This window comes from Chelmon rostratus, chromosome 18 (assembly GCF_017976325.1).
Source record: "Chelmon rostratus isolate fCheRos1 chromosome 18, fCheRos1.pri, whole genome shotgun sequence".
NCBI classification, from domain to species: domain Eukaryota; kingdom Metazoa; phylum Chordata; class Actinopteri; order Chaetodontiformes; family Chaetodontidae; genus Chelmon; species Chelmon rostratus.
Window position 1 is genome coordinate 23065557 of NC_055675.1, and position 26008 is coordinate 23091564.

General features: G+C 46.1%; 2 protein-coding genes across 4 annotated transcripts in view; one reads left to right on the forward strand and one right to left on the reverse strand.

The window, feature by feature from the left end:
* Window positions 1-1642: 1642 nt before the first annotated feature.
* Window positions 1643-8313, forward strand: unc93a (unc-93 homolog A). The gene is made up of 8 exons (XM_041959413.1): window positions 1643-1732; window positions 2793-2974; window positions 3121-3350; window positions 4508-4633; window positions 5215-5426; window positions 6143-6278; window positions 6447-6578; window positions 8024-8313. Exons 1-8 carry the CDS (start codon window positions 1643-1645, stop codon window positions 8311-8313), a joined length of 1398 nt encoding a protein of 465 aa, XP_041815347.1.
* An 8775-nt stretch (window positions 8314-17088) lies between these two features.
* The window catches only part of ncoa1 (nuclear receptor coactivator 1), a 55417-nt gene continuing 46497 nt past the window's right edge, over window positions 17089-26008 (reverse strand). For 2 of the 3 annotated variants that reach the window (XM_041959028.1, XM_041959026.1), the window contains exons 12-23: window positions 24989-25964; window positions 24511-24738; window positions 23157-23499; window positions 22207-22395; window positions 21617-21731; window positions 21299-21467; window positions 20569-20886; window positions 19888-19989; window positions 18613-19036; window positions 18217-18385; window positions 17911-18100; window positions 17089-17443 (exon numbers count right to left, since the gene is read on the reverse strand). In XM_041959028.1, the coding sequence (XP_041814962.1) occupies window positions 17264-17443; window positions 17911-18100; window positions 18217-18385; window positions 18613-19036; window positions 19888-19989; window positions 20569-20886; window positions 21299-21467; window positions 21617-21731; window positions 22207-22395; window positions 23157-23499; window positions 24511-24738; window positions 24989-25964 (3403 nt within the window). In that variant the 3' untranslated portion in view covers window positions 17089-17263. The remainder of the gene's footprint in view (window positions 17444-17910; window positions 18101-18216; window positions 18386-18612; window positions 19037-19887; window positions 19990-20568; window positions 20887-21298; window positions 21468-21616; window positions 21732-22206; window positions 22396-23156; window positions 23500-24510; window positions 24739-24988; window positions 25965-26008) is intronic. The other variant, XM_041959029.1, reaches the window with a different exon arrangement.

A 26008-nucleotide genomic window follows, 5' to 3' on the forward strand; every position in this document is an offset into this window, starting at 1 on the left:
GTCCTCACAGAGTCACTGTAATGTTCTGTATGTGCTTGCTTTGCCTGGTCTCCTTACACCACATCCAGGTTTTATACGGTTTCATCAAACTGTGAACAAGTTCCTTCAAACTTCAGCTTAGAAATATGTTTAGAAAACTAAAGAAAGCATCAACATAAAGTACATACGTCATAAACAGGGCTGAGACTTGGATGGAAACCTTTATTTTCACTGACAGCTTAATTTAAGTTTAATTCATCATTATTACTGCATATTCAAATATAGTCAAAATATTATTTTAAAGTAAGATCACAGCCTAGTTATTGATACTGCGATGTATTTTAGATGCACATTGTATGTCAGTCTGCACCACACATATGCAGATGCAACCATATCTACTGAGGCCACAACCTCACATGTATGTTTTAAACTTATCATGTCTTGCACGTGAATATTTTCCTTCTAAATTATGCTGAATATTTATATTCCAACACTTTCCTGCCAGAGAAAAAGACTATGTGGACGAACAACCTTATAATGACAATGATAAGAACAAACTTTATTTATAATGTGCCTTTCAAAACAGTTACAAGGTGCTTTACAATGAAAACAGAAGGGAACAGAGGGCAATAAGAGAGCTGATAAATAAGCTGAGACGAGGCCTCTCAGGGCTCGATAAGTAATAAATCATATCTTGAGATCAGCTGTTAAAGCCACAGGTAGTCAGTGTTTTAATTAGTCTATCTGTCCTAGGCTGCTATTGTTAATTACTCAGTGAAGTCTGACTCCTCGTTACTGCCAGTTTAACCCTATCATCATATTTGATACATGTATTTCTGAAACGTTTTGCAGTACCATATGGTAAAAACTTTGCTCAAAACGTTACAAACAAAAAACATATTTGCTAATTTTTAAAAAAACCTTTTTTTTGAAAAAACAAAAAACAGCAACCGCACACTCACAACTCTGTACAATCATCAATTCATAAATCATCATCATATTTTTTTTTTTTATTGTTAAAGGGCCAAATAAAGTCTTCAAATTAAAAAAAAAAGGAATTTTCTGTCCATTATTTCTTGGGTCAGGCATTAATTGTTTAATAGTTGTTCAATAGTTAAACATCACTGATGTTTCAAAGTCGTCCTGCTCAGAGGAAACATTCAGCACCGACACAATGAACTTAGGCCGTGTTATCGACCCGGTCTGGGTTTTAATAAGCCGTCAACACGACCCGTCACCTCAGCGTGAAGCCGTCGTGTTTCATCTGGAGGACAGCTGAGATAACAGACCAACAGGCAGCTTCGAACAACAAGGACGAGGCCTTCCTACCACAGACAACACGCAGAAAACCTTTGCTCTGTGCTCCTGAACTCATGTGACGATTCATGTGAGACCTGATAACGGACGAGGAGGAAGAGGCATGAAGGACTGACTGTGAACAAACCACATGCAATGAGTGAAAGAGAGCTGATATACGAGCTAATAATGTAACAGGGGGGAGGCGGTTCAGAGGCCCAGTGATAAGAGATGTTGTGTGTGTGTGTGTGTGTGTGTGAGACGGCTGGACTTTGTTCAGTTTCCAGTGTGAGGGTTTCTCAGTCAGCAGCCTTTATTTTCCAGGTGGAGGCTCGGCGGAGGTCTTCTTCTGTTCTGAGGTGCAGCCATGATCAGCCGTAACTTTAAGAATGTGCTGGTGGTGTCAGTCGGGTTCCTGTTTCTGTTCACGGCGTATGGGGGCCTGCAGAATTTACAGGTGGGTGGAGCAGATTATTATCCATCATGTAGATTCATTGTGCATTAAAAATATGAAAATGTAGCATCACGGAGGATTTAAGGGATTTATTCATCAGCTGATTCATGGAGGGACGCCTAATTATGGGATTTTTTTATGGCATTTGTGCATCATTTATGTGTCATTCATGGCTTTTGTTCAAGGGTTTGTTTTGTTATGAAGCCTTTTAATGGACTCTTTAAATGAGAAGTAATGGGTTTCCTCCCCATAATTTGATTATATTTGAGCAATTATTATTTATTTATTGATCAATTGTTCATGAAAAACACCTTATCTTTAAAAAGAAGGAATTAACTTAATTAAGGGATTTATTCCTGGGTCCATATTTGGAGGGAAAACTATTTAAGTTGAAAAATGGCTTTTATGCCCCGTTTAAATTCACTTATTGATTCCATCCACTGACATTTGATTGGTTGCCTTAGACTGTATTTGATTTGATAATTAAAGGCAATCAGCTGTTTGATGACCTCTTTACATCTTTGTTGGTTAAATGGTTAAATAAATCATAAAATAAATGTTTTTTGAGAATCATTTTTTTTCTTTTAGTGCTTCGGCTGCTTTAATTTTGGTCTTTAATTTAATCCTGATCATCCTTTTTCTCTTTTGTGAAGCACTTTGTAGCTACTTTCTAAAAAGTGCACCATAAATAAAGTTATCTTTATTTAATTTTGTCAGCAGTTTTTAACAGACTTTTCATTAAAACCTGAAGTCAACAAACTAAAGTATGACAATAGAACGACAGACTGAATTCATTAATCAATTATCTGAACATCATCAGTATTTTCCAGACACATGTTTGATCAGCTGCTCTATAAATATGAACTCCATCTCTCAAACACTGAAACTCTGAACAGCACAGAAAGCAGCAGCCGTCAGTGATCGAAGTGTTTCTGATGCATCCTCAGAGTCAGACTTGCTTCACTGTTCAGTATTGATCACTTTGACGAGTGCATGTTTGACACCGATCGCTCCACCCTGAGACGGTGGACGCTGATGGAGTCTTGTCCCCCCGTGTGAGCAGAGCAGTCTGAATGCGGAGCAGGGGATGGGGGTGGCGTCTCTGAGCATCATCTACGCCTCCATCATCATCTCCTCCATGTTCCTGCCTCCCCTCATGATCAAAAATCTGGGCTGTAAGTGGACCATTGTTGCTGGGATGGTCTGCTACGTCTCCTACTCGTTTGGAAACCTCTACCCCGGATGGTAATCAATCACGTCGATCAGTGAAATCAGCAGGTGGCTCTTAGATCTGTTACAGACTCTGATGATCATGTTGATGAGTTAATTCACCTAAATCTCTATAAGCAGTGTTTGTCCACCTGTGTCACCCCCTCCGCTGTGTCACACAGGTACACCCTGATCCCCACCTCAGTGGTCCTGGGTCTGGGGGGCTCTCCTCTGTGGTCGGCTAAATGCACCTACCTGACCATCTCTGGAAACCTGCAGGCTGCCGGCGAGGGCAAGAAGGGCTCCGACGTCATCAATCAATACTTCGGCGTCTTCTTCTTCATGTTTCAGTCGGCGGGGGTGTGGGGGAACCTCATGTCGTCGCTCATCTTCGGACAGGACGCCAACATCGGTAGGGGGGACACTGGAACAGCCGCAGGAAATGTTAGTGGCGGAACAGCCAAGTGATGAATCTAAAAACCTTAATACGAACTCTGAACCAGAATCTGAACTCAGTCTAATCGACTGACAGTCACGTCAAAGAGAAGTACATTTACATGAGTACTTCAGGAGAATTTTGACATATTTGTGCATCACTTGTGGTATTTCTATTTTGTACTACTGTGTACTTCTACTCCTCAACATTTCAGAGGGAGATATTGCACTTTTTACTCAACTACATGTATTTGATGCTTTATGACTCATGATGATACAGAGTACTATACTACTGATGTGACAGGCCCGGAGGCACGAGGTTTCTGGACTCAAGAACGCAGATCCACACAGCAGCGAGATTTTCAAAATAAGAATAATTTATTAACAGAAATCGCTCAGGATGTAATACAACTAAATAAGGCAAGATAATCAAAGTACAACAAAAAGCGCTAAGGATGTAAATGGTGGATAATATAATAATCCGGACTATGAGAAAAATAACAAACAAAAGGCTCAAGGCAAAACTAAACACTAAGGCAAAGTATCAAACAAAAGATATAACTCTATACTTCAAACGAGACTTACAAGGTAATCAGGAGACAAGGATCATGAAAGCTAGACAGCAAGGCAGTACAAGACATGGCACGAGACAATCTGGCACAGGACAAAGGGAGACGCGGACTATATATACACGAGGTAACAATGAACAGGTGGAGACAATCAGGGCGGGGTAGACAATCAGACAGGCGGGAAACACACCGGGAAGTCAAGGGCCTGAAATGAGAGGAGAGTTAGGTTTCACAATAAAACAGGAAGTGTAAGACAAGACATGACGCTCGTGAACAAAACACATTAACAGACTTGACGAGACATAACATGATGCTCTTATTAGTCATAAAAACACAGTAGAATAATGTTCTGCATGAGTACTTTTCAAACAATAACTTTATTTATACAGTTAGAAAATGCTTTACAGTAAAAAAACACACATAATAAAAGCAAATAAGAGCCAGACCTGAAGATGCTTTGAGTACATTTTGCTGATGATACTTCTGCTTCTTGAACTTCCTGCTTGTAATGGAGTATCTTTAGACTGATGTTATTTCATCAATCTGAGTGCTTCTTTCCTGACAGCTGACATCTCCGAGGAGCAGCTGCAGGCCTGCGGAGCAGCGGACTGCGGCCTCAACATCAGCAGCAACGGCACCGTCAGCAGACCTGCGGAGAAGCTCGTCTGGACGCTCGTCGGCTGCTACATCGGTAACGACCCGGTCTGAAAGGCCGAATGAGAGCGTAGGATTTTAGAGACAAGCCAGATGGAGGGCAAAGAGACTAAAAGACAATCATGATGCGACCACCTGTTACCAATCAACCTGTTTACCTGTGGAATGTTCCAAACAGGTGTTTTTGGAGCGTTCCACATCTTTCCCAGTCTTTAGTTGCTCCTGTCACAACGTGTTTTAAACGTGTTGCTGCATCAGATCCAGAATCAGCAGATATTTACAAAAACCAATGAAGCTGATGAGCTCAAACAGTAAATATATTGACTTTGTGCTGTTTTCAGGTGAGTTTAGGTCAAAAGCAAGACTCATGACTTAAGTTTAATTTAATTGTTCAGTTTTTCAGAATGATCACAGCCTCAGTTTAAAAGGAATTGTTGGTGCTCTGGGGTCTCTCGTAGAGTTCCCCCTCATTAAAAAACAAAAATAACGAGCCTGAACATGTTGGATGTACTTTAAATGTGTGATTAGAAAACTGAAGCACTGAAATGTGTTCAGTTCTTGCCCTGCAGGCCTCCAGGCTGCAGACTGTGGGAACACTCACTGTTGTCTGTGCTGCAGGTGTCGGGCTGTTAGCCATCCTCATCGTGGCGGTGTTCCTGGACAACATCGACTGGGAGCGGACCAGCCAGTTCCGCGGGAACCGGGAGCCGTTCTGCCACACCTTCCTGGCCACGTTCAGACTGCTGAAGGACTGGAGGCTGGTGACCCTCATCCCCCTCACCGTGTACAGCGGCTTCGAACAGAGCTTCCTCTCCGGGGAGTTCACCAAGGTGACGCCATCTTCAGACGTCAATTAGTAGCCGTGCTCTTGTCTGTATGTGTTTATGTGACACCTGATTCTCTAATTCTAACTCCAACTCCAACTCAGAGAGTCACGATGTTTCTTCCTCCTCTTCCCCTCGTTGGTGTCTGAATTCTGACCGGAGCTTATTCAGTAAGACCCGCCCACTTGAAGTATGCCAACCAATCAAGATGAAGAATGATAACGCGAGGCATTATATTGGCGGCAGGCCGAGTGTAAACAGATGACTGTGTCATTTATCCACATCTTTGGATATTGCGAAATTTGAGTGTTTGCAGCTTCTGAAATAGACCTGAGAGAAGTGTTCTGTGCTTCAGGTGTGTTCTCACCAGCTTTTACAGACATTTGATCTTTCTCCTGTTCCATGAAACTGAAAGGAGACATGAAAGTCAAGAACATCACAGACATTTAAAAACACCTTTGAGCCCTTCAAACAGTGTTTGACATTCAGGGGATTTTTCCTTTGCAGCTGTGTAAGATTTTTAACCACTAGGGGGCAGCAGCAGGTGTTTGTGTCCACCTGTTGAAGGTTAGTCTGGGTCTTCAGGTCCAACATGATCCGCTCCTTCTCTGACTGGCTCTCTGAGTGGATTTCTATGCGATAGGAGGTATTTATTCACATGTGCACCGACATTCAACACGTGATGACTTTGCGATGTAAATCCGCGTTGTGTGTCTCTGCAGAACTACGTGACGTGTGCACTGGGGATCCATCTTGTCGGCTTCGTCATGATGTGTTTTGGGGCATGTAATGCTGTTTTCTCCTTCCTCTTTGGGAGACTCGCTCGGCACACTGGGAGAGCTGCACTCTTCTTTCTGGGTAAAACCTTGCTCGTGGTCGCACAGATACAGGATACAGTTGTTCACGTGTCGTCTTCCTCACACATGATTGGTTACTGAGCCGTAGAGGAAGCTTTTACAAGTATAATTATACAGTAAGTGGAGACACAACATGCAAATAATAAATGCATATCTGTCCTTTTTTCAGCTGCACTGGCCAACTTTTGCTGTATCATTGCTCTGTTGTTCTGGAGGCCTCGTCCTGACCAGCTGGCGGTCTTCTTTGTGGTTCCTGCTCTGTGGGGTATGGCTGACGCGATCTGGCAAACTCAGGCTAATGGTAAGAAAGTCCAGACTCCTTTATTTTCTCAAAGAAATGGCTGATGTAAATCCTGACAGTCATGTGTGTGACAGTGGTTTGTGTTTGTCCATCGTCCTGGTGATAACCCACACTGTGCTTCATCAGTGGAGACGTTCCACAGATCAGCTGCTGATATCTGTTCCCCTGTTCCCTCTGTTCCTCTGGTTCCCAGAGGAAGATTCTTAATCATTTTGAAACAAGAACTAAAGTCTGCAGCCACACCAGCGGCTCTGTGAGGCTCTAATATGCTAACATCACGATGCAATCATGCTCACAGGGTAATGTTGACCAAGGTCGCTGTCTTAGTTTTGCAGGATGCTGACATTTGCTGAGGCTGATGTCATTAGTTTGCAGATATTTGACCTGATGATGACGCTAGATGAAGAGTCTGTTGTTAGAGTCCATTCTGAGAGGGACGTGTGAACCAAATTTCGTGGCAGTCTGTCCAATAGCTAAAGATGTTTCTGAACCAAACAACGTGAACCTGCTCTACAGGAGAAGTCAGGGGATCCAGTCTTAATCTGGAAACCATGTCTGCATGTTTCTTTTGTGTGATTCGTCCAGTAGATGTTGAGCTGTTTCCTCCAGATAACTGAAAGTGATTGAACTGCTGGATCCATGAATAAGTGTAAAAAAAATCAAATACAAATCAGAGCAATTCATCCAATAATTGTTGGGATATTTCAGTCCAGCCCTGACTGACTGATCCCTGGAGTGAACTACCTCCACAAGAACTGAGCCAACAACCCCACATGATGGAAGAAATCTATGAAAAAAGCTAATTGATTTGACATTTTGTCCTGTTCCACATCCATTGAAATTGATCCCTCTGCACTGGACTTAAAGGTCCAATGTGAAGGATTTAGTGACATCTGGTGGTGAGGTTGTAGATTGCAGCCAGCTGAGCACCAGTACAACATCAATCCAAAGTAAACAGAAACACAAACATTCGTATCATCAGGTCATTATAAACTAATGAAAACACAACTATGAATATTATATTCCATTTCAGGAACAGGTCCCCGTAAATCCTCCACACTGGACCTTTAAGACCTGGGTTTTCATTGTTGTCCCAGATATTCATGTTCCCCAGAGAACAAATCCTGTGTTTTGCAAAACTTCAAATTTTCACAAAAGTTCTCAGAGCACATTCATTGCCCAGAGGATGAACCTTTCCATTTTGGCCACTTGATAAGCTTCCCTCTAGCGCCACCGTCAGGACATTTTAGCTTTATGAGTATTTTGTTTATCTGCACTTCAGTGCTGCAGGATGAGCTGCAGCCTCGTGGGGCCTTTAGACTTTCCTGTGTTTATTGGACCAAATCGCTGCTTCTTATCAGATCATTAAATAATCACATATCACACAAATGATTAATGCTGCTGGAGGTCGTAAACGCCACTCTGTGCTCCTCCCCATCCCACAGCTCTTTATGGCGTCCTCTTCCCCCGGGACAAAGAGGCAGCATTTGCTAACTACCGTATGTGGGAGTCGCTGGGTTTCGTCATCGCCTTCGCCTACAGCACCTTCTTGTGCCTGGAGTACAAACTGTACATCCTGCTGGCCGTCCTGCTGCTGACCGTCATCACCTACCCCATCGTGGAGTTTCACGAACGCAAGAATCCCACAGCGCCCTGCGAGGAGGCCCTCCAGCTCAGCCACAGGGAAGCCGCTGAAACAGACAAGAGCAAAATCATCAGCCAGGCGCTGGTGTAGAGGCTGAACCTGGTCCGACCACGAAGCTGCAGATCCGGTGTCTGAGACTGGCGCCACACTGAACTAGATAAAATAAAGAAATGTGATGAGGATGTTTTAAATGGTCAATCAAAAATAATGCCACAAATCATAATACACGCTGGAACAATAATACTTCATGGTAAGTGATGAGTCTGAAATATTTTGTGTTGTGTGTACTTTTATCTTTGTAAAGTTATATTCTGGTGACATGCAGGTTAAATATAGATTACATTTAACTTTGACCTCAGAATCGCTGAGTTAATGTCAAGCTTGGATGTTGTGATCAACAGTCTGATCATCCCAAGCTTCTCGTCTTTTACCGTGTTTAAGGACTGTTGTATCTGGATGTTTCCAGTTATCAAACACATTTGATTCTGTTTGAGTTATAAAACAGTGTTGTTTCATATTTTGACTGTGACTCATATCTCTAACTGAACTGATATACTGTACATCTGAAGCAAAATAAATGTATTAATATTTTCAGCTTTGTGTCCAAACACAACAGAATTCTTAACATGCCTTTATCAAACATACTGCTGCCTCTTTACCTGCTACACCTGACGGACCCTCCAGGGACTAGGAGACCCTGACATGCAATGCGACACGAAGGCAAATAAAGGCCACTTTTTGATACTTTAAAGGAAAAATATGCAGGATTTTCCTACAAAAACAACACCAACCCCAATAAAGACCCCCGACATGTGAGGTTACAACGCCTGAACTGTGTTGGCCGATCAATGATTCCTTCATTGCCACATATAATCATACTCAGTGTAACATAGTGAAATTTCTTCTGTGCATTTTAACCAGCAGGGGGCAGCTCCAGCTTCAGGTCATGTCTTGGTCACCTATGGCAGTACATGTTTTTGATGGTGGAGGAAAAACCACGGCAGCATTGGAAGACATAAAAACTCCACACGGAAAGGCTCCGAACGCACAACCTTGTGATTGCTAGGCGACGGTGTAAACCTGTGCTAAAGAGACAGACATTAGGAGGAGCTGTTAGCTGCAGGCTGGAAACAGTCGTGGTACATCTTATATCATCAGTTTGTTCCACAGAGCAAACATGGAGAGAGAAGTTCAGTGTTTCTTCTCTGACGTCCGGGCTTTGTTCCATCAGCTCTTTGGTTGTTTCAGCAGCATTGAGGCTGTTTAACGGAGGGGAGGCTCAGAAAAGATAGTCTGTGTTCAGGTCTTGACCGTGCTCTTATCCTGTTTAAGTTTAAATCTTAAATAATAATCTAAACTTCAAAAATCCTTTCTCTGCAGAAATGAATGAAATGCTGAGAAATAGGCCTACTTGATCTTTTCTAAAGAACGCCTCGTGACTCCCCCCCCCCCCCCCCCCATCAAGCTTAGGTGACCACCAGCGGGGGCTAGGAACCACAGGTTGGGGAACCAGTGTTCTCTGTTATGCATATCTAAGATTGTTGGGGAGATTACTTTCCTGTTAAAAATCAGGCGAGATTTAATCCATTTATTCTGTATTTTAATCCAAAACTTTGTAGTAATTAAAAAACTGATGCTTCAGGTCAAGACTAACTGTTTGGATCAGGATCTGGACTAACATTTGGTGCTTCACATGATGCAGAGACTCGCGTCTTGGACTGGACTGATCGTAGAAAGTCCAACATAAACAACAGCATCATCTGCAAACTTGTTGACCTCAACAAAAAAAAAAACTTCCCTTCTATAATTTCAGGGTAATAAAAGAGGCGCGACAGGCTGCATTTCAAATGGTGCTTTTATTGCAATGTGTTGCATTCCCACATTCATAGATGTTATAGATTTGTTAGTCAAAGCATCATTTCCTCAAGGTTGGCATCCTCACCTTGGAAAAAAAAGCAGAGGGATCAAATGCACGAGGTGTTTGTGTTTTTTTGAGTGTAGTAGAGAAGTGTGTGTGTGTAAACTTGAGCAGCCACGAACATATGAATGAACAAACCTCCAAATTTAGACTTCCAGTAGATGCAAATAAAGAGAGTTTTTAATTGTCAAACAAAATGAGTTTTGTTTGTCTATCAGCCTGCAGGGCTCTCACTCCCTGCAGGGACTGGACCCGGCCTGAGACTGATTGTCTACAACATTCCAAAGAAAAGGTAGATTTCTTTATAATCACGTTACACACCTGAACAGGGGGGGCTGGGGGTATTAAAAGAGACAGAGAGAGAGAAAAAGAGAAAATATAACATGCATAAAATTCTCCCAGATGAACATTGTCACTCATATTGTCTTGTAATAGCTGCTCCGATGCCTCTTTAAAAACAAACTTTACATGAGTGTAATATACAAAACTGGACAAAAATGAGTAAAATGTATAATATATATTTATATATATATTTATTTATATTAATTTGTACAAGGGAGAAAGTGGAACCTTGGTCATCTATCTCAAATTCTCCAGAGAAAGCATTACCGCCCCCGAAACAACACGAAGTGGTGATTTAATAAGAAGCCTTCTTTTAAAGTCTCTGAACCGCATCCGACCTCAGTCCCGACACGGCGGCACTAACATGACAGCTGAGAGTCGCTTTCTGGCAGAGTGGAGATTCGTTTTGAACACCTGCAGCAGGAATGAGTGGGAGTGAGGAGTTAACACCAAACCGCTTTGGACCAGAGCGAGGACGCTTCGTATTTCAGACTGCGCTTGAGAAAATAAGACGAAAGCGATCTAAACCGAGTCCGTTCATCTTAATCTCTTGTGTTGCTATGAATTTCCCAGACGTTAGGGTTAGGGATCCCACACCGGGCATTGGCCCGATCCCGGGTTCAGCACACCACAAAGCGTTCGACGTCAGGCAGCGCGAGCGTGACGAGACGAGCAAAAACGGAGAAGACGAGCAACACGGTTAGCGTGTCGTCATTCGTGTCAGTGCACAATTGTTGCTGGACAGCGGAGGTCAAGTCTCACGCCGCCAGACTTCTGACTCCTGCTGACAGGAAGCGAGCGTCCGCCTTGTTTGAGGGAAAAACACGTGGCGGGAAAGCGAGAGCCGAGCGGCGGCGGTGGCGGCGGAGCGAAGAGTTGAGCGTGAGCAGGAATGTTCTGAGAGGAGGTTTTCTAACAGTACGCCTGGTGTCAGCTGACAGCGCAGAGAGCAGGTAGGGACATCACCTGAAGAAGAAGAGCATAGTTTTATACTGAGGATCGGTCGGCGTCGACAGAGAGGCAGAGACGAAGATCTACGATACAAAGAAGAAAAAGTGAGGAGAATTTTTAGTCACGGTTCGGATCGTGGGTATCCACTACAGCCAAGTTCTTCACGGAGAACCTGAGCGAGTCATTAGTCTCAAATTAAACTAGTCGAACTAACGGTTTCTTGGTACATTCAGGGAACTTCTTCTATCTCCAAATACTGATCTGATTGAGACAGTTTCTGATGGCCTTTTCACTCCAAGTAAATCCGATATAAAGTGCAAAATTAGATTGTATTTGCAAATTCCTGGAATAATCTGATTAATCTTCTGTGTGTAAAAAAGTCATTTAAAATACAGTAAACTTCTTTTTTATAAAGGTGAAAAAAGGTTTAAAAAAAACCCTGGTTAACAAGGTTATCATTGTTAAACAGCAAAGGAGCAGTCTTTACTGCAGAAAGTATATACACGAGGCACCTCAAGTTTGGTATAAAGTATTCAGTTAATGGAAAAAAAAGGGTTTTTTTCCCCCCAAGAATGAGTTTAAAAGCTGAGAAAGGTCATCAGATATCAGCTGAATTCACTGAGAGGGACACTCCCAATGGCGGGGGCTTTTTGTGAAGGAACTAGAAATAACTCGTCTGTGACTTGAATGATTTAGTGTTGCTCCAGTGTTAGTTCTACATGCCCAGGTCAACGTGAGGAAATGCTTGTTTCAGTAAGGTGCATAGCTATCGGTTGCAATGTTTTCTTTCTTCCTGTAAACGAGTGACAGCACTTCAGGCACAAAAGGCCTCACTGGCAAAGCGGAGACGTCCCTCGACCGACCGAGCTTCGGGACGCCTCGCCGAGCGTTGCCGAGAGGCCGACTTTAAAGGACAGAGAGTGTCGAGAAAGCAACGAGCGAGGAGGAGGAGACGAGCGCGCGATGACGGAGAGAGAGATCCACGCGGAGGGACGGGCCGCTACATCGTGTCCTGTCCAGTGACGATGAGGTTTGCATATGATATCCATCAAACATCTTGAAGCTTTGGTCATTTACTATTGACAAATGCAAAAAGGCTACATCAGTCAGACAATTAGAAATGAAAAGAAAAAGCCCACGAATACACACAACGAGCAGGCAATGCTTCTCCACAACACCAAGGCTCCACTCTCCCAGATCTGCTTAAACTTTTGACAACAGAGAAAATTAAATAATATGGCCTTTTTTTTTTTAAATTAACCCGTACAAAAAGCCAGTCCACACTGCTTCTCTCTCAGTAAAATCACATTCAGCAGTCGCTAAAAACCATTCTCTGGCATAGTCATCTGAAACACCCACAGGTACTGTGCAGGGTCTAAAGAGTAAAAGAAGAAAAGAATCAAACCAGGACATCTTCCACTTTTCCATCTTAGAGAACACCAGATATACAGTATTAATCACTTACACACATACGTACGCACTCACTGATAGTCATATACACACATACGTCATCAGAAAAATAAAAAAGTAGAAAATCAAAACATGAAATAAAAACATGACGGAGGCGAGTAGTTTTTTTTTTTACCACAAACTCGGAGCACTACTTTTTTGTTGATTCTGAACAAATACATATTCACATTTCTCTGTTATATACATTATGTTAACATGTTGAAACCAATGTTACAAAAGAACCTTGTACCTGTTAATGTAGTGAGGAAGGAGGGACTGTTTCCACTGAATGGCTGTTTGCATAACACAAAGGTCACATATGCATTGGTTGTATTTGGCATGTTTCTGTTTTAACATCGCAGGAGAAGCTGAGAGTTTCTGCAGCTAACGGGGTTGTCGAGGAAACCTTTTCCGTAGGAATGCCTATTCCATGCAGGAAAGTGAGGGGGGGGGGGGGGGGGGGGGGGGCGACGCTGCATGTGTGAAATCATCAGAGCAGATAAACCAGCGAAGGCCGACACCGGCAGAATCCTTCCATAAAAATACATTCTTCCACTTTGTGCAGCTTCTGGAGTTTTTTTACACGGAGCCGACAGAGGCGCGGGAGAGTCCGACCGCCGCCTTCACACTGTGAGCACGCGAACAGGAAGTCTGGCAACATGGCGGACACTCGAGAAGCTCGCCGGCGACCGCCGAGCTCCGTCGCTCTCTGACTGAGTCTCAGACAGACATATTAATCGATGGCTTCCTCCCAGTTCTCTCCCTCCGAACCGTCGGAGGCTGCGAGGGTTAAAATAACTCGAGACCCAATGCGGAATGAAAACCGAGTCTAAGAGACGACGATCTGAGGCGGAGGACAAACGCTGATCTTGTTCTAAAGCTGAACTGAGTCCAGTTTACTTCATGACTGCCCTGAACTGTTCATAGCTTTGAGTGATGGAGGGTCTCAGTTTGGAGGTAGAGGGGAAGTTTTAATCTGAGACACCGCCACATTTAACGAGGTGGAGGTCGAGGGAAACGAATGGGATGCGGCCGACGTCGGCCACGAGACTCGGTCGCATCCCTGCCCGCTTTCAGCTCCTCTGCTGTGACCGTCAGCTGCTTTTCTGTTTTAGATCTTTTGGTTTTGAACTGCGAGCGTGACGACGCCGTCGCGGACTGGAAACGGGGAAACTGCGATCGTTTTGCTTCGAGGAAGTGTTCGGTAGAAGCAGATTTACGTAACGTGGCCAGAAGGTTGCAGAGGACTTCGCTGCCGTCGGCCAATCGAAGAAGCTGCAGCTCACAGTGTGAAAACGCGGCAGAGAGGAAAGACCATCAGACAGACAGCTGTCCGATAAAAGAATGAGGTAATAAAAAGATGCTCAGAAGCCGACTGATGATGAATCAACACGCTTTTCTAATAAATAAACACACAGAGAGCAACAGGAAAAAGTCTGTAAATCATCTGCTTTGAGTTTCCCGCCTTCAGGACTGACGCGAGGAGGAAAGATGGCGACGGTTCCCGGGCCTCTGATTGGACACAGTGCACGGACCTGCAGCTGTGCACAAAGTGGTTCTCACATCACTCAACAGTGGAGGAGGTGGTGGGTGGAATGTTGACCTTGCATACTATCCCTCTACATCTGGTAACATTGCATACGGTGAAGTAAAAACAGTACACAGGAAAGCCCCGATCCACTGACGGCGCGGCGGGCTGTGTGTCGCTGACCTAAAGCCAGCGAGGAGTCGGGTGGGACTCGCCGACGGGGGGGATGAGCGCTTCCTAACATCCGCAAAACCCTCTCCACAGACTCCACGACTGTCTCCACGTGTCCAGACAGGAGGAAGATAGAAAAAGAGAAACAACACAGGAACGTCTGACTGTGAGCTGCAGAGCAGATCTGACACAGTTCAGACCTGATGATCATTCCTGCGGCGCTTCCAGCATCCCACACCTGGAGGCTCAGGCGCGTCAGACCGAGCCCGAAGCGAAGCTCCGTCATGCCTGATAGCAGGATGAGTGTTTTTACACGTGAAGAACATCTCGAGGTTTTCCTTTCTCTAAATTCCCGGTGAGGTGCGAGCTGTAAGTAGCAAAACTTTTGTGTGTGTGAGAAAGAAAGTGGATTTGTTTTGTCATCGCTGAGAGAGACAGTGTCTGACTGAGCAACAGTAGTCAACAGAAAACTGAATGTGTGTGTGTGTGTGTGTGTGTGTGTAGCCAGTGGAGTGAAGTCTTCATCAGGGAACCAGAGGTGGAGCAGGAAGAGGGCTGAATCCACGAAACAGAACAAAAACACTGATGAAACATGGCGGCAGGAGGCGAGACTCAACCCGTCCTGTTCGGATTCATGACAGCTTTAAATTAATCATCCATCACATCTTTGTTAGGAACTTCTATGACTAAAGCCTCTATTTAAATGTCATTATATAGGAACAACAACCGAAACGCGCGTCGTCTGCTGCGACGTGGACGCGGCTCGGTACCGTTAGCATCAGCAGAGGTCACGCAGCCGCAGCAGAGGACGCCGTTTCGGGTATTATTACGCTCTCTTTATACAATGGTTACAAACACATGTACTGTCTGAAAAGTTCTCTTGAAAGTATTGTACATACATGAGAGTAAAAAAAGAGGAGAAAGCGAGAGAAGATGGCTAACGAGCTCCCTGGTTACCACAAGAGAAAGCAAAGCGATCAAACCCTTGTTTGTTTTTTTTTTCGTGGCCCCCCGTAGCGCCGGACGTGATGCCGAAGGGAGCGAGCTCGCGCTGCGTTCTCAAATCGACTGCTTCAAATTTCTTTTCACATTTCAGAAGATGGAATAACTTCCTCCTCCACTGCGACATGTAGCGGTATTACAATATCATGATGCCAAAGGTAATCTCAAAAACACGAGCCGACAGGTATTAGAATTAAAAAATAAAAAAAAGGAAACTAAAAAAAACAAAACAAACCTGGATCGAATCACATTATACATAGTTTTGCTGTTCTGAGTAATCATTACTTACACTTTTTTTTTCTCTTAAAGGAAAGCAGTTACAAGAGAAGATGAAGCTCATCCCCAAGTCTTTGTCCTTCTGTACTGTACAATACTACCCGCCTGCACGGTGCACATGGCAAACAACACTGATAGGCCGAGAGATAGCATGAAGATACACAGAGAGAGAGAGAGAGAGAGAGAGCCCGACCGGGCTCTGTATTCACAGCTGCTGAGGTGAGGGGTAAAATGTGACGGACAGACAGTTAAATAATCATAACAGTCTCTTTTTATACTTTGAAAAAATAAAAATAAAAATAAAACCTCCTCCCAGGGGAGAAAGACACGTAAGTTTCAAACTGAGCAGCATCCCGTCTGTCTCCCACCCATCCATCCATCCATCCATCCATCCATCCATCCATCCATCCATCAATCCATCAATCCATCCATCCATTCCGGCTGTTGTCAAAGCTTGTTCTGATGATCATGAAGATGATGATGATGATGATGATGATGACGGTGAGAGCAGAAGATTTTAAACAAAACAAAACATCTCAACCCAAAAAAAAAGAAGAAGACATTTTAGAATAATATGTCGAAGAAGAAGAAGAAGAAGAAGAAGAAGAAGAAGCAGAGCTTGGGAAAAACTCAAACTTCCACCAGGCACTGTAGCTGATAGAGAGAGACAGTCACAGAACCAGCTGATACTGAGCTTCTATCCCACAATGCCTCAGAGGTCTGAAACCTTAACATTCCCACATCGCTGAGAGACAGGTAGAGGAGAACGAACACAAACAGACAGAGAAGCCAGAGGTGCCGCTGTGTGGGATCCTCCCACGCCGAAACGCCGAGCCCAGCTGTATGCCGCAACTCGAGCTCCCAAGATGCACTGCTGCTGCCGCCGCCGCCGCCGCGACAGCCCGACAGAAAACCGTCCAAAACTAAACCAAAAGGAGGCCGGCCCTGATTTGACAGTGACGACAACTTGGCAAATCTACAATGATGTCGCAGTTGTTTTCTTGGGTCAGGAAGCAGGAAGTAGGTCACCGAGGAATGAGCAGCAAGACAACACTGCCTTTAATAGGCTGAGGCAGACAGACAGGTTGTCAGACAGATTAGACAGGCAGGTTTAAATACACTGCTGCTCCTTCTGACTTGAGTCTTTTCTTGAAGTACTGGGCGGTAAAACAACCAGCCCCGAATCCCCCCCCCCCTCCCGCCCCCACTCAGAAGTGGTTCGGCTGCAGGACTCCACCTACAGCCAAACCCCTCCGAGCCTACAACGCCGCGGCGGTCCGAACATCCATCCTTCCATCCAAAAGGTGAGACAGAGACAGCAATGGGTCTGGTGCACCGACCTCCGAGGAGGAGGCGTAGAAGTGAGAAGTAGAGGGAGCAGGAGAGCCGACGGAGTGGGGGTGTCACTCGGTGAGCAGCTGCTGGAGGAGGCTCTTCTGCTGGGCCTGGTTGTTCTGGGAGCCCTGCGGTCCGGGGCCCTTCTGGGAGGCCGGAGCTCCGATGGAGCCCTGGTTCAGGTAGGAGTCGCTGCCGACCAGGTTCACGGTGCACTGGACGTCCGCGAACACCTGAACCTGCTGCACCTGCACCGACGACAACCACACCAAACCACATTACTCCATCCGTCACAGAAAAAACAGACATGATCATCAGAGTCTCACATTTCTGACAAACGCTTCCAAACACATCACAAAATAAACTTCTGCACAAACCAGATCCTGTAAACTTCTGCACTCGTCTGCACAACTGCTGAACACCTGGAATGACTGTGCTGAGACCAACAGTCGTTTGTACAGAACAAATATTTCAATGTGTAGAGCTGTGGAGCCCCCAGTCTGTTCCCAAGGCTGGTAAAATAAATAATCCAAGAAATGCAAATTGCATTTTTCTTTTTTTTTTTTAATTATTTATGGCATTATTACTACTGAACAAATAGCATCTACTCCTGACTGAGCTGTTTCCATAGAGGTAGAGGCCAATGTCTATACGACTAGACTGTCTGGACAAAGCCAGGCTGCAGGAGGGGCAGAACAGGTTCACAGTCACTAACCTGCTGGTCGCTGCACACTGGGCCCACGCTGCTGAGGTTGCTGTTGCTCATGCCAACCGGCTGCCCCATCGGAGGTAAAGAGCCGACACCCCCGGAGCCTCCGGCCATGGAGACGGTGATGCTCATGTTGTTGTAAACCCCCTGCTGGCCAAAGGCCTGCCCTGCACCCTGTCCTGGCTGACTGAACAGGCTGCAGCACACAGAGGGAATCAGAGGAGACACATTTAAACACGCAGGTGTAATAAACTCATTCATGGTGGGATAACGAGTGTTTTTCACCCAGCGGCACGTTGCACGCTTCCTGACCTGTTGCTGCCCATGCCTGTCTGCGGCCAGCTCTTCATTTCTGGTGACTGGTAGCCAGGGGGAGGGGCTTGCTGAAGCAGAGGACTCTGGGAGGTGGAGTTCTGAGGTGACAACAACGGGCTGGTCGGGCTCATCTCAGGAGGGAAAGACGGGTCTTGCTGGACTATAGCTTTGAAAGAGGAACAGTGAAAAGATGTCAGAAAGGGTTTGCAAATGATCCCACCCTGTTTTATTTGTGCTTTACACGGCGACACAACTGTCAGTGTGGAATACTGAAGTATAATTATCTAAAATAAACAGTATTAAAACAAACATTTTGATTTTATAAGGAAATGTAGTGGTTTACTCGTCTCTTTCAGCGGGAAACCGTGGAGGACTGAGCTTCATTGAACTCACCAGACCCTCCAAACTGCTGAAACAGGCCCTGCTGCAAAGAGGAGCTGACACTGCTGCTGAACTGGCCCTGCACGCCGCCCATCAGCGTCTGGTTGTTCAGGGGAACTCTGACGGACAGTTTGTTGTCCAGAGGGCCTCCAGTGATGGGGCTGAAGTGACTCGGTGAGGTAGGGGATTTTCCCGTCATTGGGTTGTACCCTGGTGGGAAGCTGAACTGCTGCTGCTGCTGCTGCTGTTGAGGCGTTGTTGGGGGGCCTTTTGGGACCCTGGCAGTTCCGATGGACCCCACGGCTCCAGTCGGAGCGCCTGCCATGTTCTGTCTCATGAGCATGACCTTCTGCTGGAAAAGCTGGCGCTGGCGGTGCTGGATGCTGTACAGTTCCCTCTGACGCTGCGCCAGCATCTGGGCGTTGAGCGGAGGCTGCTGGGAGATACGATGTAAAAGAGCTCGTTACAGAGGAAGTACTCACGAGGTCAGTGGTTCGGTGTCTCTGCAGGTTTCTGAAAGACATTTAGACTTCTGAGAGTTCAGTAACAGATAAAGATGAAGAGTAAAAAATGTAAGAAGAAAGCAATATAACACAGTGTGGTAGTCTGGTACAGTTAAGTTAGTGTCACAGATTCACAGAGCAATAAGTACAGCACACAATACATGAATGTGAAATCAACCAATAATTCAAAAAAGCACATTACATCAAAAATCTACATTAACTCATTGTAATAGTTCCAGTTGCTGCCTTCACAATGAGCTACTCAGTGAGCCTGCATTAATTGATTTTGGCCACTTGGGGCAGCAGAGCAACCTGAAAACACATTGACGTGTTTTCAGCTTTCAGATCTATTTGGCAAGCCGTCAGCTGTTCGCAAAAAAGTTGATTAAAAAGTTCATTTTAAGTCCAACATTCAAGCTCTGAGCTCGGTTTTGGTCTCCACCAACTCCTGAGGGGAATATCTGGCTCTCTGGGATGTTCACCAGCTGATTGCTCAGTGGCCGACCGCGATGAGAACGAACAAAAATATCAAAATTAAAGGGTGTAAAATCAAAAAGCATCTGAAAGATTCAGAACAAGCTGAAAGATGCTGAGAGAGCAGATAATTATCTCTGGGTCATTATCATCGTTGTGTTGTGATCCATTGTGAATACAAAAATATTGATTACAGCAGCTGTAATCGTTCATGAATCTATGTGAACAAATCAGTTTGGTCGTCTCTGTTGAGAACCAGCAGCGGGTGGTCAGGGCGAACTGAGCATCACTCGCTGCCGCTGTGACTCACTTGTGAGGGCGTCTGAGGTTGCTGAACCCCCTGACGAATCCCGAGGTTCACATGCTGGGCTCCTCCAGGAAATGGATTCATGCCCGCCATCCTGTTCTGGAGCTGAGGCAGAGGGACAGAGACAGCGGCAAAGGACACGAGCAGAGGTTAGACAGCTGTTGGAGGACGAGAGGGTGACAGCAGAGTGAAGGGAGGGCAGGATTTAATAAGAAAAATAAAAAAAATATCGAGTGGAGCGACAGAGATGAGTCGAATATCAGGATGAGGGAGGTGGAAAGTTAATTCATGAGCATTTAAATCAATGTTTCCCAAAATAAAACCAGACGATTCATTATGATATAGAACAGAAAAACCACGAGTCAATACTTTGTGCTTGTCATTACAGCTCTCAGCCTTTCCCGGTCAGGAGTAAAGTGTGGACAGCACATGAAAGCACAGAGAGCTCAGAGCGTGTGAAATAACTCAAAGGTGTTCTTCTCTTTCATGTTTATGGGCTGTGTGTCGTTGTTGTGTTAGCAGCCTTTGAATCCTGTGACTACATAACGCCTAATGAGGCTTCTGAACATATTCCTCAGTGCTCAGCTGTGACTGCACACATTAAACACTGGGCCAAAGCCGCATCCTGAAGGCGTTCGGTAAAACCATCATCACGAAACACAGACAAGCCTCCAGCGTCCTCACCTGCTGCGGGCCCTGCAGCCTCTGCTGCAGCTGCAGGCGCAGCTGGTTGGGTGGCAGCCTGAGCTGAGCGCCCATCCCCTGTGGTCGCGTCATGCCCGGCCTCAGGCCCAAGCCCGCCGTCCCGCCGGGGAAAGCCCCTCGTGGGGCTCCAAAGCCCAGACCCTGTGGCCCCACCGTGGCCAGCTCTGGAGGAAACTGAGCTTGTGAAGCTGGTGTAAATTGGGAAGGGTAGTTGGGGAGTTTAGGGTCCATGGACACTGGGCTGGCAGTGGGTTGCTGGGTTGGGAAGTTCTGGGGCAAAGTTTCAAAACAGCCACCCTGGGGAGAGGCAGGCAGAAACAGGATGACGAGATATTAAATGATTTGCTTCTTTACCATAAAACAAAGAGTCACGTCATAAGAAAACAAGAAAAAAAACCTACATTCAGAATCTGATATTTGAATTTCTCCCTCCTTCACATCACTCTTTGTTACAAGGAACAAAATGAAGCCGACAGCCAGGGACAGACCTTTAACAGGTTCATATATTCTGAAGCTAAAATGATGCTGGAGGACGGCAGAACTGGAGGAAAGTTGGGGATTACTTGCAAAATAGAACCACTTCCTGTTTTAACTTGAAAGCAGTCCAGCTTAGAGGCACAAACAGTCAAAGCAGAGGCCTGCAGAGGCCCGCAGAGGCCCGCAGAGGCCCGCAGAGGCCCGCAGAGGCCCGCAGAGGCGACACACTCACCTGCACCAGTTTGTCTATACCCAGAGCCTTATCCAGCTCCGCCAGCTCGCTCTCATCAGTTCCACTGAGGAAGGAGACGAGCTGCTCTAACAGAGCTTTCTCATCGTTTCGGCCTTCAGGTGTGGTCGGCGGGCCCAGCACTTCATCCAGCGTGCAGGGGACACACTGCCTGCTCAAACAGAGACACACAGCGTGTCACGGCACAGGTCCACTTCATCACGTTAGTGTTACATCAGCTTTTCTTTTAGCTATTTTCTCCCAAGACTTCAGAACAGAATATCATAGTTTAATGACAGCAGATCGGTTATTGATTCTTACTCTTGTGGTGACGCCAAGGGAGCCTGTAAAGGGTTTCCAAGACCATCAAAAGACAAGGTGTCAGACAGCGCCAGAGGCTGGAACTGGGAGTCTCCCACATCCATCTTAGTTAGGCCTGACACAGATTTGAACAGTTTTAAAAGAAGAAAATCCACAATTAACACCCAATTTTAAAAAAAGTCTGTTAATGCTGAATCTGGACTTAATAAGATTCATGAGCAGCACGTAGCGCCTTCCAACGTTTGGACAGTAACTTAGCATCAGCTTAAAATCCTGCTTCTGATGCCAAATGTTCACCTTGCAGCGATGACGCAGCATTGTGCTGCTCTCTTCTGCAACGCTTATCACTTGTGGGCTTCTATGTGTAACAGAATACAGTGTGACCACACCCAGCAGTGATGTCGGGTTTGGGTCATTAATGCAGGAGTACTGAAACGTTCAACTTATGGAGGTCAGTTCAACAAAGCTTTACTGCGACTGAAGAGTTAGCATCAAGTTACGAACAAACAGGTTCCCACAGTTGTCATGAGATACTTCTCAGGAACATTTCTGGTTCATGTTCAAAGACTGCATCATGGTGTCTCGTGTACCAGTGCTCGAACTGAATGGGTTGATAACTTCTGCCTCTGGAAAGGGGCTGTTGTCTTTGGGGGTCTGGAAGGGGTCTCCCTGTCCCTGTCCCTGGGCCTGCGTCTGGCTTGGAGTGGGGGGGCTGCAGAAATCAAAGGATGACTGACTCTGGAGGCTGCAGCCAGACGGCGGACCGCCATCACTGAGCCCTGGAAAACAAACACAAGCACACAGAAAATGAGGAATTGATCCCATCTCGGGAAAATTCAGGTGTTGCAGACAGAAAGAATAGAAAAAAGATGTAGAAACAGAACAAATAGACAATAAAAAAGGATACAGAATAAAACCAAATGTACATTGTATATATTTGGTTCAGTGTCACAATGGAACATTTTGAATTGCACTTGAGCAAGATGTGGATAATAAAATGCAGTGTTTTTGAATCATTGCAACAGTAAAAACAGTCAAAATTTGAGAAGTAAGGTTTATGTAAGTAGTAAAAAATCTGTAATATTGCACAAAAGAGCAAAACCGATGTATGTTCTCACACTTTCAGACCATTATAGATGTTTAAATACTGAACTGCTCTGCTGTGGTACCCAAAAGTAAACTGATGTGTTTCCATGTGAGGTCTGCTGGTGCTGCAATTCCTCCTAGTAGCCACTGGGGGGCACTCAGACTAACACAGTGAGGCCAATATCATACTTCTACACTGGATACAAGCACCACTATTGACAATAATAATAATAATAATACTAGAATAAAAAGAGGAATTTTTAATCAAATGAAACACACACGCAAAATTCAGAGAAAAAGACGATTCTGTCATTTCTTGGCCTGAAAATGTCGAATAGAAAAATCTTTTTTTCTAGCACACACTGAGCAGTTTGAATTAAATATTGCTACTTCAAAACCACAGAGTCCATCTGCAGTATATTATCTCCCCCTCCCCGCTGAGCTGAAACTGTACCTCTGTTAGGAGTGCCAGGAGGCTCTCTCTTCACATTTACGTTGCGGGGAGTGTTGGCCTCGCCGGGCTGGAGCTGAGTGGGTGACTGCAGCTTGAGCTGAGGGGAAGGGGAGTGGAGCTGGGGTGACTGCGACTGCAACTGAGGAAGGGACTGAGAAAGGGGGGACTGGAGCTGAGGCATGGGGGACTGGAGCTGAGATGGGGGCTGGGGGGCTGGAGACTGGAGTTGGGGGCCTCCTCCAGGGGTTGCTGAATCCTCACCGCCCTGCTTGGCCCCACTTGGGCCTCTCAGGCTCGGTAGCAGCGGGGTGAGAGGGTCCATGTCAACAGGGCCACCTGACATCTGAGGGCAGGAAACAGAGTAAAGCAGAAATAAATGAAAGCGGACAGAGAAGAGGACGATGGGGAGAAATGAGTGGTGTAACGGCGTGAAAGAGTAAAGAATTAAAGCATAACGGGCGGCGGAGGATCAGTGACAGAGAGATGGGGAGAGACAAAAGGTCAAAGGCCAGCGAGCTTCAAAGGCTGCAGCTGGTAGCTGAGCCTACAGTGGAGACAAAGTCCAAGAAAATAAACATTCAACGTGATTTACAACGGCTGTCGGGATACTGCCAACGCAGGAGCAAAGCTCAGGAGGAAAGTAGCTGCGCTTCATTATGAAGCTGCGTTTCTCACGGTGTCTGAAGCAGCGTTCATGCATGACGACGCACATTTCAGCCGCTACGTCACTACAGTTATGATTCGGGCGTGAAGACTGTCTGACGGGACCAGAGGCTGGCGTCGTCTAAGCCGGTCGGGTCGGGTTTACCACAAATACACTGCAGGTTGATTAATATGAGGCTGCTGTCACGGGTCAACTGCCTGTTAAGTTGGTTTGAATGAGGTTTTAGCTCCTGGTTAACAGTCTTTCTGCTCTATCAGGCCAGTCCAACCACTGACGAGGCTTTTAAAACCACACAAACTTCATTTTTGAGGCAGATTATATAGAAATTTAAGATATTTAAGTTTTAATATATGATGATCTTTTAAAGGCCCTTCAACTATTTTGATTGTTATTTCTCTGCTCAGGTGGTTGAACATGATGCTAACAGAAGAGTCCAGGAGATGTCAATCAAACACAGTCTGGACCACCCACACAGTACTAAGAACAGGATTAATCTGGTGAAATAATTAAATTTACCTTTAAATTTTCTTTATAAGAATTATGAGACAGTTATGTACTGAGAGGGACTTTACAAACACTTCATGTCACTTCTGGTTTAGTTTGCTAAAGTTCTACCATGATAATAGTTTGAGGGTCAGATCTTTAGACTAGTTTGTGTTATTAGATCACCACATTTGACCACAAACGTACCGTGGAGTCCCGGCTGTCCCTGCGGCTGTCTCTGCGGTTCTCTCCGACGGGGCTCGATTTGGGACTGATGCAAGCGGAGCTGCTGGAGACTCCTGCAGGTTTGGATGCGCCTCCTGCTGCGACGGCAGTCCCCGTGCAGACCACTCCCTCCACGCTGGCTCTCTTCTCCACTTTGACCCGAACCGTCTGCAAGCTGAGGGCAGACGGAGGCGGCAGGTCCCCCAAGTCCTTCGAAACAAATCACCTTTCCGTGAGTATTTTTCATGGCGTCACGACTCAAGACGACAAGGCAGATAATAATGAGGATGTGTTACTTATTATTTAGCAGGGATGCACGTATTTAGTCAATAATTGCAACCATTTTTTTAAGATAAAAAAAAAAACACTGATGAATTTGTGAAATTTATACGAAACAACCTCCACCCTGTAAGAACAGACACAAGCTGCAATGAAATGCAAAGGTCACATGAGACGTCACCTTCTCGTCCGTGTCCAGGAGAAAACGGAGCAGCTGATGGTCCTGCGGCTCTCTGGAGCTGGACTTGGGAGCGGCTGTGGTCAGTGCCGGACTGGAAGGCGGCTCCTTCTTAATCTCAACTTGGTTTTTGTTTATTCCTTCGTCAGTGGCGGTGGAGGCGTCGTTGGGACTGCTGTCCTGGAGCAGCCGGTGCAGGATCTTATGCCGCTCTGTTAGAGTGCTGTGGGAGGCGGGGCACTGGGGGACGGGAGGAGGGTTCGGAGGATGAGGTGATGAGGTGCAGTGGATGCTGTTGTTAGATTCAGCTCCTGTCCCGCTGCTGTCCAGGAGCTGATTGGGTCTGGGGTTACCCAGCTGTGAGGCAGAAGGAAGAGGGGCTTTAACAGAGTCCTCTCCCCCTCCTTCTCCTCCCTCTGGGGGTTTTGCAGACGGAGGCCGAGTAGAGGAGCCGGTGGGTGTGCTGGCTTGTCTCTGGGGGCCAGGGGAGGACAGGGAGAAGGACCCTGTCGACCCGCCGCTGGCACCGCTACCACCGTCACCAGACTGCTGCCTGTTGAGGCTGCCTCCGCTGCTCAGCGCCCCCGCTGGGGAATGGAGGCCCGGTGTGGAAGGAGAGAAGGGGTTCCCCGGTACCCGAGGGCTTCCCCCTAACCCAGGACTGGCCCGTGGCATCCTGGGTGACATAAAAGAGGTAGGGGTGGCTGTGAGTGGGCTGCTCAAAGGAGAGGGGCTGTTGACCTGCTGGGGACAGGTCCGATTGGGCGTCAGGTAGCCTGCGGGTGTGGCTGGGTTATGTCCGTGGGAGGAGGTGTTGCTGTTGTTGGGGTGAAGGCCCGAGGTGGCGAGGCCTGAGCCTTGGGTCCAGTTGCTGCCGGGAGGAAGGGAAGGGGAGCGGGAGGGAGTCTGGGCAAGGCTGCCAAGGTTGGGTGGAAGGCTGGGGTTAGTGTTTTCCTGAGAGCTAGCAGTGTTGTGTTCCCTGGGAGAAAGGAGGGAAAGAAAAGATGTAACCTGAGGAGTCCA

Excerpts from the sequence above, each read along its gene's own strand:
- unc93a (XM_041959413.1), top strand. The coding sequence starts at position 1,643 with ATGATCAGCCGTAACTTTAAGAATGTGCTGGTGGTGTCAGTCGGGTTC. Across the intron at positions 5,427-6,142 it reads TCTCCGGGGAGTTCACCAAG|AACTACGTGACGTGTGCACT; the intron begins GTGACGCCATCT and ends GTGTCTCTGCAG. Across the intron at positions 6,579-8,023 it reads CTGGCAAACTCAGGCTAATG|CTCTTTATGGCGTCCTCTTC; the intron begins GTAAGAAAGTCC and ends CCCATCCCACAG.